General features: G+C 51.0%; 1 protein-coding gene and 1 pseudogene across 1 annotated transcript in view; one reads left to right on the forward strand and one right to left on the reverse strand.

Annotated features, from left to right (window-relative positions):
* The window catches only part of PDILT (protein disulfide isomerase like, testis expressed), a 38,101-nt gene that overhangs the window by 15,337 nt on the left and 2,393 nt on the right, over positions 1 to 20,371 (reverse strand). Inside the window, 6 exon segments of the mRNA XM_006103053.1 lie at positions 4,398 to 4,523; positions 4,603 to 4,713; positions 10,791 to 10,928; positions 11,809 to 11,919; positions 11,921 to 11,943; positions 16,014 to 16,220. Of these exon segments, the coding sequence (XP_006103115.1) occupies positions 4,398 to 4,523; positions 4,603 to 4,713; positions 10,791 to 10,928; positions 11,809 to 11,919; positions 11,921 to 11,943; positions 16,014 to 16,220 (716 nt within the window).
* On the forward strand, positions 8,635 to 9,390 carry LOC102439700 (annotated as a pseudogene).

Here is a 20,371-nt window from a genome sequence, read left to right on the forward strand (position 1 = left end):
AGCTGCAGTCGGACATCTTAGTGCTGCTGAGAGGCGGGAGAGGCTCCCGCACACGCTGTGCTGTAGCATCAGCCTGGCTTGTGGCTGAGCAGAGCTCCCCCTGTGGGAGCTCACTGACCACTAGGGGGCAGCTCCTGCATTGAGCGTCTGCCCCCTGGTGGTCAATATGTGTCATAGTGACCAGTCATTCCCAGTAGTTCTGCTGTTAGGGTCAATTTGCATATTACCCTTTATTATATAGGATAGAGGCCTGGTGCATGGGTGGGGGCCAGCTGGTTTGGCCTGAAGGGTGTCCCGGATCAGGGTGGGGGTCCCGTTTGGGTGCCTGGCCAGCCTGGGTGAGGGGCTGAGGGCCGTTTTCAGGCTGGCCACAGCCCCTTCAGGGTGGAGGGTCCTGCTGGGGTACCTGGCCAGTCTGAGTGAGGGGCTGATGGCTGTTTGCAGGCTGGCCAAGCCCCCCAGCAGGGACCCTCACCCCATGAGGGTGTGGCCATCCTGGGTGAGGGGCTGATGGCTGTTTGCAGGCTGGCCACGGCTCCCAGCCACCCAAGCTCCCAGTGGAGGCTGGCTGGAAGCAGGAATCTGGGATTTATTTATCTTCTATAATTGAAACTTTGTTGCCTTGAGCAGAGGCCACAGCCGGCCAGGGCAGGTGGGAAGCTTAGCTTCCTCCATCACCAGGGCAACCAAGCCTTCTGCTTGCTCCAGCTTCGTGGCTTCCAGCCGCCATCTTGGTTAGGTTAATTTGCATATAGTCACTCTGATTGGTTGGTGGGCATGGCTTGGGGCGTAGTGAAGGTGTGGTCAATTTGCATGTTTCTATTTTATTAGATTATATATATATATATATATATATATATTCAACACATGCCTCTATGTTCAATTAATATTACATAAAGGGGACAAGAGCATACAATGGAGTAAAGACAGTCTGTTCAATAAATGATGTTGGGAAATTGGACAGATATATGCAAAAAAATGAAACTAGACCACCAACTTACACCACACACAAGAATAAACTGCAAATGGAGAAAATCCCGGAAAACATAGGCAGTAAAATCTCAAACATCTCTCATAGCAATATTTTTGTTGATATATCTCCTCCATTGAGGGAAACAAAGGAAAAACTGAACAAATGGGACTACATCAAACTAAAAAATTTTTCCACAGCAAACAAAACCATCAACAAAGTGAAAAGAGAACCCACTGTAGGGGAGAACATGTTCACCAATGATACACCTGATAAAGGATTAATATCAAAAATATATAAAAACTTATCCAACTCAACACCAGGAAGACAAACAATACCATTAAAAATAGGCAAAATAGACACTTCTCCAAAGAGGATATATAGATGGCCAATAAACATGAATAAAATCCTCAGTGTCACTGATCATCAGAGAGATGCAAATTAAAATGACAATGATATATCACCTCACACCTGCCAGATGGTGACCATCAACAAATCAACAAACAGCAGTGCTGGCGAGGATGTGGAGAAAAGGGAACCCTAATGCACTGTTGGTGGGAATGCAGGCTGGTATAGTCACTGTGGGAAACAGTATGGAGTTTCCTCAAAAAACTAAAAATGGAACTGTCATTTACCTAGTGATCCAACTTCTGGGACTACCTCCTAAGAATCCTGAAATACCCATCAGAAAGAATATATGCACCCCGTGTTCATAGCAGCACAATTTACAATAGCTGAGATCTGGACACAGCCCCAGTGTCCATTGGTAGATGAATGGATCAAACAATTGTGGTACCGTTACACAATGGCATACTACACAGCTTTAAAAAGGAAGGAACCCTTAACGTTTGTGATGGTAAGGATGGTCCTGGAGGTTATGCTAAGCAAAATAAGACCCCGAATACCTACAACTATTCAGGATCAGAGAAAGACAAAGACCATATGATCTCACATATATGTGGAATCTAGCATAATAAACTGGTGAACAAAAGAGAACCAGAGGCATGGATATATGGGACAAACTGACAGATGTCAGAGGGGAGGGGAGGGGGGAGGGGAAGACAGGATGAAAGAAGGTGAAGAGAAAGCCAAAGAACAAATATGCATACCTCAGGGACAAGACAGTGATGTGGTTACAGCCAGAGGGAGAGGAGGGTGGAATCTGGGGAGAGGAGAGCAACAGGGAGTAAAAAGAGGGGACATCTGTAATGTCAACAATTAGAAAAAGAAGATTAAAAATTAAATAGCAAAGAATACATAGGACTGAAATGCAAAACAGTAAATTGGTTTGTAAATTAATATGCAACTTATTCCTGGCTTAATTTATAATCAGCGAGACAAGTAAATGGCATCAGGGTCTACACGTCTAGGGTCATCATCCAGGAGCCCCAAGAAAGAATGGTGCCATAGAACCAAGATAGTGGCGCAGGTAGACGCCAGTACTCACCCACAACCACATCAAAGTACAACTAAAACACAGAACAACCATCACTCAGAACCGCCAGAAAGCTGGCTGAATGGAAATTCTGCAACTAGAGAAGTAAGAATAAACCACACTGAGGCTGGTAGGAGGGAAGAGGCACAGAATGGACTGGTCCAACACCCACATGTGACATTTTTTTAATAGGGAGGGCCTCCCGTGAGGAGCAAGGGGTCCCAGCCCCATACCAGTCCCCCAGCCCAGGGTTCTGGTGTTGGGAAGAGAAGACCCTGTAACGTCAGGCTATAAAAACCAGCGGGGATTGTGGCTGAGTGACACGGAGACTGCCAGATTCCCAAGTGTTCCTCTTAAAGGGCCAGCACATGAACTTACAAGGTCCTGCTTCCTCTAACCTCCAGTGCCAGGTGGCAGCTTTGGGGGAATCCAGGGACATACAAGGAGGAACTGGATGGTCTGCCATCAGGGCAGGAACTTGGGGTGGCTGTCTCCCAGGGTCATTGTTCCTGTGCTGGTACCTCCCCCATTGCAGAACTGACTGGCAGCCATATCTGAGTCTCCATCAGCATGACCCACACTGCTCGATCCACCCTGGTGATTCCTTGAGACCCTGCCCCATCCAACTTGCAGCCCCACCCACTGTTTGCAGCTGCTTTTCCATATGAATGGCCTGTCCTGGCTCAGGCTTCAGACTTTGCTTAAATCTCTTAAACAAGTAACAGCTGGAGTCAGCGTGCCCCAAGCCTATCAATAAGAGGCCCAAGACCCAGCACTAGCACCAGCCTGCCTTGTTCACAGCTGGGCCTCGTCTGGACATTCTGTAGCCCAATATAAGTAGCAGCCATCTGCAGATCTCTCTGTAGCTCCAGCCCAGTGGCCCCAGGCAGTGGCTGACTTTGCGCCTTCCAAGAGGCCCCAAAGCAAATGCACCCGGTGGACAACTTCAGACCACACCAGATTACAACTTTACACATCCACAGGGACACACTTAAGCCCCACTGAAGCAAGTCCTGCTCCATAGGGGTGACTCCTGCACAGCAGTTCTTCACTGTCATCGCAGCTGGTCCTCAGAGCCAATTGGCCTGGAGGTCAATTCCTCCCAGTGATGCCAACAGCAATCAAGGCTCAACTACAACAAGACTGTGCACACAGCCCACACGGGGGTGCACCTAGAGTGCCCAGCTCAGGTACTGGGGAGGCTAAGCCACTGGGCCTTACAGGACACCTACTACACAAGGCTACTCTGCCAATTCCAGAAGACATAGCAGAAGGAGAAGGAGAAGGAGAAGGAGAAGGAGAAGGAGAAGGAGAAGGAGAAGGAGAAGAAGGAGGACAAGGTGAAGGAGAAGGAAAAGAAGGAGGGCAAGGTGAAGGAGAAAAAGATAAAAAATATGACAATAAAATGGCAATAAATGCATATCTATCAAAAATTGAATCTAAAAATCAAAACAAATGAAAAATCTAGTGAATAAAATAAAACTGATGAATAAAATAGAATTAGCCCTAGCTGGTTTGGCTCAATGGGTGGAGCATTGGCCTGTGGACTAAAGAGTCCCAAGTTTGATTCCGGCCAAGAGCACATGCCCGGATTGTGGGCTCAATCCCTAGTCGGGGGCGTGAAGGAGGCAACCTACACTGATTCTCTCTCATCATTGATGTTTCTATCTTTCTCTCTCTCTTTCCCTTCCTCTCTGAAATCAATAAAACTACATTTTGGGGTAAAAAATAGAATTAGATGCATGCAAACATGGAACAGACTGACAAATCTCAGAGGGAAGGGGTGGGGGGAGGGATAGGAAGGGATTAGCCAAAGATTATATACCCATATATGCATTCCTATGGACACAGACAATAGGGTGGTAAGGCCTGGGGTGGGGTGGGAACCAGGTGGAGGGGCAATGGGGGGAAAAAGAGGAACATCTGTAATACTCTCAACAATAAAGATTTTTTTAAAATTAAAACAAAAATAAAGAATGTTGCCGCACAGACCTTGTTTTGGAACTCCTTCAAGGCCAGCTTGTAATGCTGCATTATCGTACCGAACGACTTGCAGCTTTTGGAGGCAAAAAGCAGCATGTGATTCCGGATGTGCAGTTCATAAATCAGATCCTTACTCTGGAACGACAAGGACACGGGTCATGCCCTGCCCACAGCTGCCCAGCTGCCCTTCTCCGGGGGAGCTCCACTCGCTGACCTCAGAGTTGTACTCAATGACGAAGCCTGTGAGGTGCTGTCGTATGACTTGATTGAGGACAAGCTTGTTGGTGCTGTCATTAATAAGCTCCTGGCGGCTCTCAATTCTCCCCTGGAACAAAAGGAAGCATTGGTGGCGGCAGCTCCCATGACATAGGCTCTTAACCTCTAGAGTGCCGGGAGCGCGATCGCACTCCTCCTGTCTTTCCGCAAAAGTGCCGGGAGCGCTATGGCGCTCCTCCTGTGGTGTCACTATTAGATGCTAGTAGTTCACTATTGACAGATGGCACCTAAGTGCAGATTACTTATGATGCCGAATGTTTGTAGTTCTAAAATTGACCACTGGCATTTATCTGCCTAATTTTCATAATTTTTTTCCTAAACTGCTGTAAAATCAGCAAATATGCCTTGGCAATTTTAGCATATTTCCTAGGATATTGGTTGTCACTGAAAGGGTTAATAAACAAAAGGAAGCCCCTGGTAGCAATGTAATCCAATAATCCAGGCACGTCAGACTAAGGGGAGCGGGCGATTGGCCTGGGGGCCATGGGTATGTGGCAGCATGAAAATCTCTGAGCCACAAAGGCAAGGAGTGTAGTTGACTGACACCCCAGCTGCCTTGCTCTGAAGTCCAGCAGTGTCTCAGGCTGTGCTGAGTGGCTCCTGACCAATGACTGAATGTGTCAGGGGTATGAGGGCAAACCCATTTCTGGGACATGCAAGATACTCTGCTAAGGGCCTTTGATAACTTTTCTAAGAACTCCACTGCAGTCAGGGACTCCTCCTCCCTTCCCTCTTCCCTCCTTCCTCCCTCCATCCCTCCCTCCTTCCCTCCCTCCCTTCCTTCCTTCTCTCCTTCCTTCTGTCCTTTTTTTCCTCCCTTCCCCCTTCTCCCTTCCCTTCCCTCCTCCCTTCCTCCCTTCCTTCCTTCCTTCCTTCCTTCCTTCCTTCCTTCCTTCCTTCCTTTCTTCCTCCCTCCCTTCCTCCCTTCCTTCCTTCCTTCCTTCCTTCCTTCCTTCCTTCCTTCCTTCCTTCCTCCCTCCCTTCCCTTCCTTCCTTCCTTCCTTCCTTCCTTCCTTCCTTCCTTCCTTCCTTCCTTTCTTCCTTCGGGTCAGGCCTCCATCAGGTCTTAAAGGTCTCTGTGTTGTCCCTAATCTATGCCTGTTTATCCTGCTTGACGACTTCTTCTCAGAAGGACCTGGGTCAGCGGAGGGATACTACAATTCTCTGTAGCCCAGGATCAAAGTCTGGGTGTGGGGAAGGAGAAAGAATCAGTCATCTCCTAATGTCTCTCTTTTTTTAATCTCCTTCTCTTCTCTCCACCAATCCCACCCTCTAGTCCATACCTGTTTCCTGGACTCCTGAAAAAATTCCTAGTGGTTTTCTAATGTCTCCCCTTGCTGCTCTCCAGTCCACCTCCACATTTCAGCCACAGTGAGTTGTTAGGATGCAAGTCTGATCATGTCATTCTCTTGCTTAAACACTTCTTAGACCCTGTTGTCCTGTAGATAAAGTCCAGTCTTTCCTGGTCCTAAACCTATTCTAATAGTGAGAACTAGGCTTACTGAGATGTCATGTTGCACCAGCCACCACTCTGAACATGTTAGATGCCCTAACTCATTCAGCCCTCAGAACACCTCCTTGTTTTGTACACTGTGATTCCTCCTGCTTCGCCATGAGGAAACCGAGGCACAGAACAGTGAAGTGACTTGCCTAAGGTCTCTAAGCTGGGAGAGGGGGGCTCGGTCCAACACATGCAGTCTGACGCCAGGGCCCATGCCCTTAACCATTCAATAGGCCAAATCTCTCCCAAATGCATTTTCTAAGTTGGCTCCTTGGCTTTGGTTTTGTTATGGGGTTTTACTGCAGACCTTTTACATTTTTATGTGGTTCAAATGTATCAATATTTATTTTCCTTGTTTCTGGAGTTTCTGCAATGCTTTATAAAGAACTTTCCCACAAAGCAAACTCCCCTGTGGTATCTCATAGTCATATTTTTAAATCAGGGATCAACCTGAAATTTAGTTTGGTGAAAGGAGTGATGTATGAATTTAGCTTTAGGGTTTTGCTTTCAATGGCTATCCAATTCTCTCAACATTTGTCATTGAATAACATATATTTCTCTATTAATCTAAGATATCATATAGTAAATCCCCATATGTATTTGGATCTATTTCTGGACTGTGTCTTCCCATTCAGGAAAAACAAATCAAGTTATTTTATTCTCTTAATTAAAGCTTTTCAGTGATTTCCATGGGCTCATATTCTTCTCTAAAAGTAAATCAGATCTGGGTATGACTCTACCTATCCCCTGTGTGGCCTTCGGCAAGTAACTTAACCTCTCTGAGCCACATCTATAAGTAACATGGTTATTGTAAGGATTTGGCTTTGTGTGGGGAGGGAGTAAGGCATGTCCCAGGAACCGGACCATAATGGAACTTTGTGTGAAGACCGAAATGCTCTGTGACTCTAGCTGCCCAGTGAAGTAACCACTATCTACATGACGCTAGTTGGATTGAGGAACTAACATTTTAATGTAAATAGTCACAAATGGCCAGCAGCTGCCATGCTGGAGAGCTCAGATCTAGATCCCAGAGGGGAAGGAGGAGGGTGTAATAGGTCTCATTAAGGACTTGAGTCTTTATCTACACTAATAAAAGAGAAACATGGTAATTAGCGTACGACCGCTATACTTCCCATTGGCTAATCAGGGCAATATGCAAATTAACTGCCAGCCAAGATGGCGGTTAACCACCAACAAAGATGGCGGTTAATTTGCATATGTAGCCGCAATGCTGGGAGGCAAAAGGGGAAGGAGGGAAGAAGCCGCCTGCTGCTGACTGCATCGGAAACCCAGGTGGCAGCCAAGAGCCAGAGAACCGAGCTGCCTTTGCTCGGAGAAGCCAGGCTACCTTTGCTGGCTTCTGTGATAGGAGAACCTGGCCGCCTTTGCCGGCCCTGGGCCAGTAATCGGAGAAGCTGGGTGGGGCAGGGAAGAGGTGGATATCTGCCTCTTCCCTGCCAGGCCAGGCTTCTCAGATCACTGATCACCAGTGATGGGAGAACACCCAGAGGCGGGGCCAGAGGCCGGCTGCATAGCTGCCTGGGGACACCATCCGGTCCCAGGGGTGACGCAGCCAGGCCCCAGCAGGATATCCAGAGGGTGACCCAGGCGCCGGGCCGAGGATGCGTCACTGCTGGGGAACGCTATCCGGTGCCTGGGCTGAGGAGACCCAGAAGGCAACCCATGCGCCGGGGCTGCATCGCTGCTGGGGAACGCTATCTGGTGCCTGGGCTGAGGAGACCCAGGGGCCGGGGCTGCGTTGCAGCTGGGGCACGAGATCCCGTCCCCGGGGGCGAGGCAGCCAGGCCCCAGCAGGAGACCCAGAAGCCGCTGGGGCACGCGATCCGGTGACTGGGCTGAGAGACCAGGGGTCGGGCTGCGTTGCAGCTGGGGCACACATCAGGTCCCCGAGCGATGCAGCACGAGATCCCGTCCCCGAGGGCGAGGCAGCCAGGCCCCAGCAGGAGACCCAGAAGCCGCTGGGGCACGCGATCCAGTGACTGGGCTGAGGAGACCCAGGGGCCCGGGGCTGCATCGCAGCTGGGGCACACGATCAGGTCCCCCGGAGCGATGCAGCCAGGCCCCAGAAGGAGACTCAGGCGCCAGGGCTGCATCGCCGCTGGGGCACGCGATCTGGTGCCTGGCCTGAGGAGACCCAGAAGGAGACCCAGGGGCCTCCCAAGAGGAGAGTTTCCATGGTCAGATGGCGCGGTGTCAGGACAGGAATAAAGACCCGAGGTGACTCAGATGCCTGGCCACAGGGTTAGACCAGCCAGCAGGGCCTTTCAGTTGGGACTGGGATGGGGGCAAGGGAGGCAAGCCGGACATAGAGAACTACAACTCCCAGGAGGCTTAGCGGCTGGGGCCTGGGTGTCTGACTGTGAAATTGGATGGACTGTGTCGTTTTGCAAGCCACTTTAAACTAGAGGCTTGCAAGGTTGGAAGTTCTGCGCCTGGAGCCAGGGAGAAATGGAGCTGGAGCAGAGAGAGGGGTCCATGGCAGCCGTGGGCTTTGAGAAGTTCTCAGGTCACATCCTGGAGAGCGAGCTTGAGACCATAGTGGAGTTCATGTCTGGGGGTCTGGGCAGCTCCAGCCTCCAGGAAAGAGACGAAGAGGAGGAGGCAGCCCAAGGCCAGCAACAGCGGTGCCAACGGGAACTCAATCACAGGAAGTACCAGGCGCTGGGTCGGCACTACAGGGAGATCAAGCAGGTGAACCAGCGGGTCCTGAACAGGCTCCATCAGGTACAGAGGATAACACGGAGACTCCAGCAGGAGCGGAGGTTCCTCATGAGGGTGCTGGACTCCTACAGCGATGACTACCGGGCCAGCCAGTTCACCATCTTACTGGAGGACGAGGGCAGCCAGGGCACAGATGCCCCCACCCCAGGCAACGCTGAGAACGAGCCTCCAGAGAAAGAGGGGCTGTCCCCGCCCAGGAGGATGCCAGCGCCCACAGAAGCCAGCAGCCCGGCCCCTGGCGAGGGGCCCAGCGGGTGGAAGAGGCAGCGAGCGCCACAGGAAGGGCACCAGGCGGGAGTCCCGCTGACTCCGGAGCTGGCCCCCGTGCAGATAAAGGTGGAGGAAGACTTTGGCTTCAAAGCAGTTGAGGCTCTGGACTCAAGTTGGGTTTCTCGGGGGCCAGACAAGCTGCTGCCCTACCCCACCCTAGCCAGCTCCCCCTTTGACTGACCCCCCAATAAACGGACCCCATGCTCTCCTCGGCAAAAAAAAAAAAAGCTTATAGAGGCATGCTTATAGGATCAAATAGTATAAATATAGATGTAACAGGACAATAAAAAGAGAACCTGGCTATGATGATTACCTGAACACTGCCTCTGTGTCATTCCTTCTTTGCTGACTCCGTCCACACCTTTGGGAACCCCTGGATCTGCTGGGCAGGACCCCAACATTCCGCTTCTTATAAGGACTTCAGTGCAATGGGCTAAGGGTCCCACTGGAACTGCCTCAATTTAATGTAATCCCCTCTTTAAAGATCTTATCTCCATATACAGGTACATTCTGAGGTTCTGGGGATTAGGATTTTAACATACATTTTGTTGATTACCCAAATCAGCCCTTAACAACCAACATGTTCCAGAAAGTATATTCCTATAGGGTTATTTACCAAACATTCAGAAGTATTTTTAAAAGAGCTAAGCCCCTCGCCCACTGCGCGGGCCCCTCCCAGCGAAGAGCGAAGGCCTGGGTTCCGGGCACCGGAGGAAAACTGGTGCCAGCAGCCAGGGGAAGGGGCCCCCAAGGGGCCCCAGATTGCGAGAGGGCATAGGCCGGGCTGAGGGACCCACCCGAGTGCACAAATTTTTGTGCACCGGGCCTCTAGTCCTATAATAATAGGATTAATAATAGGAAACCACTAATGGGCTTTCAGCGAGGAGGAGGGAATGATCAATAGATTTGAATTTTTGAAAGGCTGCTCGTCAGAGGACAAAAGAGAATATGGAAGATCAGTTGGATGGATGTTGCATTGGGCTGTGGAAAATAATGGTCACTTCATCTAGAAAGGAAGCAGTAGAGAAAAATGGATTGATGCGAGGGATCTTTGGATTTAAATCAATAGGGTTGGAGTGACGAGTTGGTTATGAGGGATGGAGAAGAGGGAGGTGTAGAATGATGCTTGGCTGTCTGGCTTTGCTCAGATGGGTAATGGGAGAGATGGTGGTACCATTCGAGAGAGAAAAAACCTTGGATGAGGACTCATAGGGGAGATTAAGACTTGGCCATGTTGAGACATCTGGTGATGGATGCAAAGGTCGGGAGAAAAGAGACATCTGGCTGGAGTATGGAGGCTCGTAAGCCACTGGGTGTCTGGATAGTAACTGCTGACAGAGGTGGATGAGGGTGGGTGGAGCAGAAGAAAGCAGAAGGCAGAAGACTGGGACTTAATAACACTTACTTGTTGAAGAAAGGAGGATGAGCTTATAGGGGGAGGGCTACAAAGGCCAGAAAAACATCAGAAAACTGATTTTGCAAAAGCCAACTTGTCCAATGGCACTTAGCTCATAAGTGGCAGAACCAGAATTGGTACCCAAAACCCATACCTACATGTGCTGTCCCCTCTTTTGAACTAGAGACCCCTCTGTAGCAATGGCTCAAAGACCTACCTTTTTGAACACCAGAACACTGTCAAGGGTGACACGAAAACGCCCGACGGCATTATTAATCAACATCACTCCAAACGTCAGCTCTGGGAAGTCTTTGATCACATCATAGAACAACTCCGCTACTTCTTCTTCTAAATCCTGTTTGGGAAAGGACATATGGTAAGGTTTTGGTAGAAATGCTCATCTAAGGTCAAGGTGGAAGTGGTGACCAATTTGTCTCCTTACCTTTCCAACTTTTGAGGTTTTGCTGAGTCACCTCAATCCCATTTTATGGATGTTTCAAACCCAGAATACTTTTATGGCCATGACTAAGGCCAAAATAGGCAAATCCACAGAGATGAGTGGAGAGAGCTGATCACATAGACCTTCCCCACGTATTAGAGGGGTTGGGACTTGGTAACATTTATTCCTTAGTTGCTTTCAGAAGACGCCATTGATTGGCCACATGTAGTATCAAATATAATTGATTGGTCACATGTAGTATCAAATATAAATTTGGTATCAAGATATGGCTGTAGCTTCAGCTTCATTTTTTAGCTTAAAAAAATTGAGGCTATAAAACACTGTCAAAAAGTGGGATGGGCGAGAGAGGTAGCTCTCCCAGGGGTAGACTCAATGCCAGAGTTTTGCCTTCACTGGCAACAGGGGAGGAGTCATCCAAGTTACAGGAAATGAGTGAAGATGTAAGGAAACCCATTCTCCAAATGCGGAAACAATTTGCAAATTAGTGATTGTTCGATGCTATTTTAACAGACCCCCAAATGATCAATTATGCTATCAAACCACCTCTGTCTCCTCTCTCCACCCTGCCCACCTCTCTCATCACCTTCCCCTACCCCATTCAGCTTTCTTTTTCTCTCTTCATCTTAACCCTGAAGTTCCCCCAGAAAACCAGCTTACTGGAAAATGAAGAATAGGAATTAACTCAAGGAATTAACCTCTCCTCTCCCCAACCCCCTCCCAGGCACAGGACTCCACAGGACCATTGAAAAGCCACCCCATCTCTTGAACTCAGTACCTGGAAGAAGCCAATGATCACCAAGGGCCTGGTTTTCACAAACTCTGTCACCTGGTGGATGTCAGTGAACAAAAACGCTTTCTCGCTAATTTGTCTTCTCAACCAAACGACCCAGGGCAGCAGACTCAACCACTCCTGGAGAGAGACAGTTAAGTGAGTCCCACAGGTTCCCTGGAACTGTGTAGCAAGCCTGTCTTTCCCAAGTTGAAGGTGTAGAAGCTTCTTATCTTGGGCTCCCACCCCCGAAGGCCAAGGTCAGCTCTCCTGCTCCTCCCCACCCCCCACACACACACCCTGCCTCCCCACAAGCCTCAAGGCATGAACAGTAACCAGCAGGTCAACTTGACGGAGCACTTACCAAGGACCTGAGGTTTCTCATACATCACATCCCACAGCAACCCTGCCCTGAGGGACAGAGAGGGTTACTCTCCCCTTTTCTGCAGACGAGGAAATTGACATTGAACTTGGCCACCCCACTAGTGAACCTGAGGACCACACTGAGGAGGAAGCAAGCCCAGCATTCTTTTCTTATTAACCCTCCAAAGTGACCATAAGATAGATTCTCTAAATATACATAAATAAAATATAAACCAGAAGACCAGCTGGCCTGTGACCTTGGGAAAATTCTATCATATCTGTGTGTCTCCAATTGTTCAGCCTAGACACAAATGTTATAGATCCTGACTTCCATTCTCAGCTGTTGTGTGGCTGGTGGCAAGCACACAAGAATCCTCCCTTCTAAAATTGGAAGACATATACCATGTCTGGGAAGACGTGCTGGCTTGCCAGAATGTTCACACACTACAGATAGACATGTGTTGCTGGGATCGTCAATTTCACATGATGGCAGATAATGAAAAATAAGTTATACAAAGCCTGCTACAGAGCAGCATTGTAAATGAGTTTATCAGATAAAGCAATGTTTGTCATGAGTAGCTGTGGGCTACATCTATAGGGCTTCATTCATTCATTCACTCATTAACCTGTCACTCTTCAATCATTTGATAAATACGCATTGAGTGCTATTAAGTTATTAAACGCTGTGTTTGCTCCTGGGGATGTACCGAAATGGTGAGCAGAAAGACACATGGCCGGTTCCCTGCAGCTCTCCTTCTGTTAAGGAAGATGATAATGACACAAACAAGTGTAGAAGCACAACCAAATAAATATTTGAAAGCAGGGTTCAATGAGCCAGTAGCAAAGCTGCATGACCTGATGGTGACATCAGGGAGGGCTTCCTGGAGGAAGTTACTTAAGAGCTGAAAACGGAAGGATGCACAGGAATTACACAGGAGACCGCCAGGAGAGGGGAAAGCTTACAGGCAGAGCAAACGGCCTGTGCACAGGCCCTGCACCAGGACATACTGCCCATGGGACTTGATGAATGCACACTGAGCTGGTAGATCAACTGGAAAGGACTATTTTCAGTGTCTTTGCCTATAATTCCTAAGAACATTGGGCCTTTAAAAACACTTGTCATGACGTATATTTATCTGCAGAAAGGTGAACAGATTACAACGAATGGTTTGATGAATTGTCACAAAATGAACGCATCTGAGTCACTACCACCCAGATCAAGAAATGAAGCATCTCCAGTCCCTCAGAAGTCCCGGTGCCCCTCCCAACCTCCCGGCCCCTCCCCGCCCCCGCCTGCAGGTGGCTTCCGCCCTCACGCTGGGGGCTGCTTGGGTGGCCTGCTCTGTAAGCCACACAGTGTGCTGCCTGGTCTGGCTTCCTCATATCTGGGATTCGTCCGTGTTGGCTGTACGTGTAGACCCGTCCACACAGCTGCTCAGTCTTCGATCGTGTGACCGTTCATCCCACAGCTTAGGGGTCCACTCTGTTGGTGTGACTGGGTCGTTTCCGGTCTGGGCTCCGCATTCCTGGTGATACGCGTCCGGAGGCAGAATGTCTGGCCAGAGCTTAGTGGACACAGACGAGGCCATTCTAAACGCTACCGGAGTCCGGCCCAGGGAACGCCATGGAAGGGCGTGGAGGTGGCAAGGGGCAGAGAGGGGCGAGGGGCGGGCAGGCTTTCTGACCCCCTCAGACCAAGAGGCTCCACCCACGGCAGGCACCCGCGTCCTGGATTCAGACCCAAGGGTGAGGTCTAATTTGAAGGTGCTCCAAGCCGTTTTTCAGGGGGAGAAAGGGTACTTATCATTGAAGCAGTCTTTCTCTTATAGGCTTTTACCTGAAAAAACTATGCTGCAAAGGTGCTGAAAGGAATGGGTTTAAAACCAAAAAAATGAACAAAACCCTCTGACTGTGTCTCACTGTCGGGGCCTCAGATCGGCCGCTCTGACGGACTCTGCCCCGCCTTCCTGCCACCTGACCTGCAGCCCAGCCCCAGCACCCAGGCCTGGCACTGCCAGCGCCTCCAGCTGCCCCCTTGGCTGTTAGGGCGCCTGCACCTGCTCACTCAGCTCTCAGGGGTCTTTCCTTACGCACCCTCCGCATCTGTCCCTGTTTTATGACCTGCTGTATTTTCTTCATTGAGCCCATCTTCCCACATTTTGACGTTCGGCCAACCTGCTCAGCAGCTCCTTCCGTGCCTGGCTCCGACTGGGTGCGCGAGAAGTCTCTCAGGGGGAGTGAGTTTGGTGAAGAATCACGAGATAAGCGGCTCTAGGGAATTTGCCCTTGGACCTCCCTCTAGGGCAGTGATGGCGAACCTTTTGAGCTCGGCCTGTCAGCATTTTGAAAACCCTAACTTTGGTGCCGTGTCACATATAGAAATTTTTTTATATTTGCAACCATAGTAAAACAAAGATTTATATTTTTGATATTTATTTTATATATTTTTAAATGCCATTTAACAAAGAAATATCAACCAAAAAAATGAGTTCATGTGTCACCTCTGACACACATGTCATAGGTTCGCCATCACTGCTCTATGGGATGCGTGAACTCCTTTTGCCCCTCTAGACCCCATGGGACTGAGGTAGCTCTGAACTTGGCAATAGTTCCACCCTGAGGGCCTGCCAATTAGGCCCCACCCATTGGGCAGTGTGCCCTGGCCCTGGGGTCTGAGGAGAGGACACAGCGCCGCCCAGGTGGGGATGCCCTCACTGGGGCCCAGAGGCAACTGTGTCCCCTCCCTCCGAGACAGCCAAGGCCAAGTCTTGGGGAGCTGGACCTGTGGTCTGGGGCTCTGCCCCAACAAGACTAAGCCCGCCTGCCTCCCCGAGTTTCACACAAGTCACACTGTTGCCCTTATCAGCTCAGGCAGCCTGTCAGTTGGCAGAAGTGGCGCCCACTCTGTCCTGCTGAAGACATGAGAGACCAAAAGGCCAGGTCACGTTCTCAGCTTACAATCCCTGCCCCTTAGGAACCTCAGCCTTCCAGGCCCTGCACTGGGGTCAGGAAGGCAGTTGTTTGATAAGAGTAACCTTACCTGCCGCTCACTCAGAGCACAGCACAGCAGGAGCAGGCCCCGCCAACCTCAGCTTGGGCTCCATCTGGCCGCCAACTAATTTTATAAATAAAGTTTTATCCGCGCTCCGCCACCCCCACTTGCTTACACATGGCTGCTGCCCAATGCATCAGCAGACGTAAGCACTTGTGACAGAGATCATCTGGCCCGAAGGCTTAAAATATCGGGGCTCCTCAGGGCTGCCCACCACCTGCCCACTGGGCCTGCACAGGCACGTCCTGCAGGTAACACCTTTTAAAGCTACGATCAACATGAGCCACACCGAGGCACAGAATTCTTCAAGAATTTCCACATCGAGTTGAAAGAGCATTAAATAAGTGAATGACGGGGTTAGTGACTGAAATGGATGATGACAGAAGCAAGAGTCAGGAGCCACCCTGTCCCAAGCCTGTCTTGTTCCGTCATCTCTCAGTCTCCCTTTGCAGTTTTAGTCAACGAAGAGAGAAGAGGAGTGATGTTTGCCACTTGCAGACCTGGGCCATGAACACAACCAGCAGTGTTCCTCTGCCTCCTGCCCCACTGCTGGCAGGATACAGAGGAGACAGCAGGTGGCTCAGAGGCCCTAAGGGAAGACAGAGCCACAAGCTGGAAGGAGGCTGGGTCTTTGAAAGACAGTGAGGAGCAGAGCCCCCCATCTCCACCCTCTGGCTGCTAACTGGGTTTCACAGGAGCAATAACTAAATTTGTGATTCTGTTAAGCCACTGGAATGCTGGTGTTTATGTGTGTCCACTGCTAACGCTACCGTGGCTGACATGTAAGCACCATTACCTTTGCAGCTGATGGGCGCCAACCTGTTGCCTTCAAAAAACAGCTTCAACTCCGGGGGCTTCTGAACATCAAACTCCTGGCGAAGTTCCTTCTCCACCGTGATGTCTACTTTGCCAAAGCCGACCCCGTTCTTGCCCTTGCCCACGATCTCCACGGCTTTGCTCAGCTCCTCGGCGAGGCTCCTGGATCGCTTTAAGGACGGGTCATCTGAAAGAGCCAGGGTGAAGCAGGCTCGCTGGAGCCCCCGCTGCCTCCCCAGGGAGAGCCCAGTCTGGCTGCTTAGCCCCGGGTTGCCTCGCGTGCTGCTGATACTGGGCCAGCCTTCAGAAACGGCACGGGGGTCCTGCAAGGGCCAGTTTGGGAGACACATATCAGGGGGAGGGGCTTTCAGTATCACTGGAAACGATGCAGCTGTGGGTGACTTACTCTGTGAGCCCCTTTCCTCACAGGAAAGTGGGGAAATAGTGGCTGCCTCCTGGAGCTGTCACAGCCAAAGGGCTCCCCGGACAATCGGTTAGAAGTGCTTATTATTCCTAAGAGCTTTACATGGGTTACGCCATTTAATCCTCCCAGTACCCTATGGGGCACGTCTTATTATCTCAATTGTACAGATGAGGAAACTGATGACAATAAAATGACCCATTTGCCCAGGGCCACATGGAAGCCCCGAGCCAGGATCCGCACCCACATGGAGGCTCTCTAACCTCCACCAGCCTGCCAAACCCTTCAGCACATGCTGTTATTGTACATTAATATAGTAATAATATGTAGTTACATGCAAATATAACATGCACTGTACATAAGTGTGTATATATACATACATTATACATAAAATAAGTTTAACATATTACATCCTATCTAATAAAAGACAAAAAGGGTAATTAACCATACCTCCGCTATGCTTCCCATTGGCTAATCAGCGAGATATGCAAATTAACTGCCAACAAAGATGGCAGCCGGCAGCCACACAGCTGAAGTGAGCAGGAGGCTTGCTTGCTCCAGTGATGGAGGAAGCCAAGGTTCCCCGCCTGCCGCAGCCGGGCTCTGAGCTCCAAAAGCAACAAAGTTTCAATTATAGAAGCTAAACAAACGCCAGATAACTGCTTTCAGCCAGCCACGGCTTCAGAGCTGGGAGCGCCAGTGAAGGCAACAGAGTTTCAATTATAGAAGGTAAATAAATCCCAGAATAAAAAAGAAAAGAAAAAAAGGAAAGGCTGGGAGCTTCAGTCGCAGACCAGCCTGAAAACGGCCCTCAGACCCTCACCCAGACTGGCCAGTCACCCCAGTGGGGACCCCCCACCCTAAAGGGGGGTGTGGCCAGCCTGAAAACAGCCATCAGCCCCTCATGCAGGCTGGCCAGGCACCCCAGTGGGGACCCCCACCCTGAAGGGGGTGTGACCAGCTGCAAATAGCCATCAGCCCCTCACCCAGGCTGGCCAGGCACCCAAACGGGACCCCCACCCTGATCCGGGACACCCTTCAGGGAAAACCAGCTGGCCCCCACCCGTGCACCAGGCCTCTATCCTGGATAGTAAAAGGGTAATATGCAAACTGAACCTAACAGCAGAAAGACTGGGAATGACTGGTTACTATGACACACACTGACCACCAGGGGGCAGATGCTCAATGCAGGAGCTGCCCCCTGGTGGTTACTGCGCTCCCACATGGGTGAGCTCTGCTCAGCCACAAGCCAGGCTGACGGCTGCCAGTACAGCGGTGGTGGTGGGAGCCTCTCCTGCCTCCTCAGCAGCGCTAAAGATGTCCGACTGCAGCTTAGGCCTGCTCCCCACTGGCAAGTGGACATCCCCTGAGGGCTCCCTGGCTGCCAGAGGGATGTCTGATTGCCAGCTTAAGCCCAATCCCCCGGGGAGCAGGCCTAAGCCAGCAGGTGGTCATCCCCCGAGGGGTCCCAGACTGCGAGAGGGCACAGGCCAGGCGGAGGGACCCCCCCCCCCCGAGTGCACAAATTTTTGTGCACCAGACCTCTAGTATTATACATATATAATAGCTGCTGTTACTATTATTGTAAGATTTCTCTGGTCAGACACTAGAGAGGAGCAGCAGGGAGACAGAAGGAAAGCAGGAGCGCCCTCTGGTGGGAAGTCCAGGAGCTGACAGGCCAAATGGCCCCACAGCCCTGCCGCTGCATCAAATACGCAGGAGACTCTCCAGTAAGGAAGCCAGTGTGTGTGTGTGTGTGTGTGTGTGTGTGTGTGTGTGTGTGTGTGTGTGTGTGGTGGGCAGAGGGGGTGGGGCTGTAGGGAGAGGTTGTGATGCTCCCCACCCTCTGAGGCCACGCCCCAGAGTGAGCCCTAGCTGGTTTGGCTCAGTGGATAGAGCGTTGGCCTGCAGACTGAAGGGTCCCGGGTTAGATTCTGGTCAAGGGCACATGCCCAGGTTGCAGGCATGATCCCCAGTAGGGAGCCTGCAGGAGGCAGCCAATCAATGGTTCTCTGTCATCATTGATGTTTCTCTCTCTCCCTCCTTCTCCCTTCCAATCTGAAATCAATAAAATATTTTTAAAAAATAAAAAAAAATTGTACAGTGACAGCCTAGTGATCACATCACTGGTTATATAAATGTCAAATCTCTATGTTGTATACCTGAGGCTAATATAACATTGTATGCCAACTATACTCTAATAAAAATTTAAATTAAAAAATTCCGGGCTGGGTCGAGAGTGGGAAATGTCCTGGCCCTCACACCTGCGCCCTCACACCTGCGCCCTCACACCTGGTGTCTGGGCAGGGGGCGGGGCCAGGGCAGGGGCCATTGGCTCCTTTTTCAGCCAGAACCTTCATCTTTTTCAAACACCCTTGTCCATCTGGGGCACTTGGAGAACAGGAACCACCCCACTGCCATGGACAAGTTTAAAGTTCTACAGAGAAGTCTTTTGTGAAGCAAGACCCAGAAAGCCAGCCCCAGGCAGTGGGCACAGGCCCCCTGCCAGCTTTCCACAGGCCAGAAAGTGAGTGATCCTTTTCATCAAACACCCTGTCAGCCAGTGAGAATTGGGGCTTTCCCCCACAGACCTGCGCCTGTCCCCCCTGCCTTGGCCCATCACTGCCTTCAGTACCCCTCCCTCAGCACCAGCAGGCCACTGCCCACCCTGCCCACTGCAGCCTCTCCCGTTGCCTCCCAGAGCAGTGGGCCTGGCTCGGGAGTGGTGGCTGACAGCCTGCAACGCTGGGCTTCTAAGGGAGCAGCTCCAGGCAAGAGAAACACATGGGATGGCTGTCCATGGGGGCAGGGGCTTTCAGAGTTCCACACCAGCTCAGGTTCCCACATCAAAGTGAGGGAAAGGTTGAGACAGCCGGGAGCTGACAGCCAGAGGAAAGGACCTGCCTGTAACAGTGATGGGGCTTCATCCAGCCATCCACCCAGCCATCCAGCCATCCACCCATCCACCCACCCAGCCATTCACCCACCCAGCCAGCCATTCACCCACCCAGCCACCCAGCCAGCCAGCCATTCACCCATCCAGCCAGCCATTCACCCACCCAGCCACGCATCTACCCACCCAGCCATTCACCCATCCACCCACCCAGCCATTCACCCACCCAGCCAGCCATTCACCCACCCAGCCACCCAGCCAGCCAGCCATTCACCCACCCAGCCACCCAGCCACCCAGCCATCCACCCAGCCATTCACCCATCCACCCACCCAGCCAGCCATTCACCCAGCCATCCACCCAGCCAGCCAGCCACCCACCCAGCCATACCCCCAGCCAACCAGCCAGCCTCCCACCCAGCCAGCTACCCACCCAGCTGGCCAGCAAGCACATCTATGTTAGGATCTGCCCTGAGCTGGGCACTGTTGTAGGTGCTGGGGATTGAACAGTGAGTAGATAGAATCCCCCGCTCTCATTGGAGAAGGCAGATCATAAACAAAATAAAGAAGTGGGCTAATTCTGCCTCAGATGTAAGTGCCATAGAGAAAGCAGCAGCAGCGCTGGGGATGCGGAGCGTCGCGGGGACTGGGTTTGAGCAGGGAGGCCGAGCAGGGACATTTCCCTAAAACTGAAGGAGGTGAGAGCAAGCCATGTGGGTCTATGAAGGGAGTGTGCCAGGCAGAGGAACAGGAAGTGCACTGCGCAGACTGTGGCCTTTCCTCTGAGGGTGGTGGAAGGTACTGGAGGTTTGAGGCACAGTGAGATGTGATCCGACTTACTTTTTACTGTGTTTTTCTGAATGTTGTACGGAGATTAAATCAGAGGGGAAATAGTGGGCCCAGGGAGACCTGGAAGCACTGTATAGCCCGGGGGAAGGCGGTGAAGGCTTGAAGCTGGGTAGGTGGGACAGACGGGTGAGAAGGGGCCCAGAGCTTAGAGGTTGCAATGGGGAGCTGGCAGCTTCAA

This window comes from Myotis lucifugus, unplaced genomic scaffold (assembly GCF_000147115.1).
Source record: "Myotis lucifugus unplaced genomic scaffold, Myoluc2.0 scaffold_458, whole genome shotgun sequence".
NCBI classification, from domain to species: Eukaryota; Metazoa; Chordata; class Mammalia; order Chiroptera; family Vespertilionidae; genus Myotis; species Myotis lucifugus.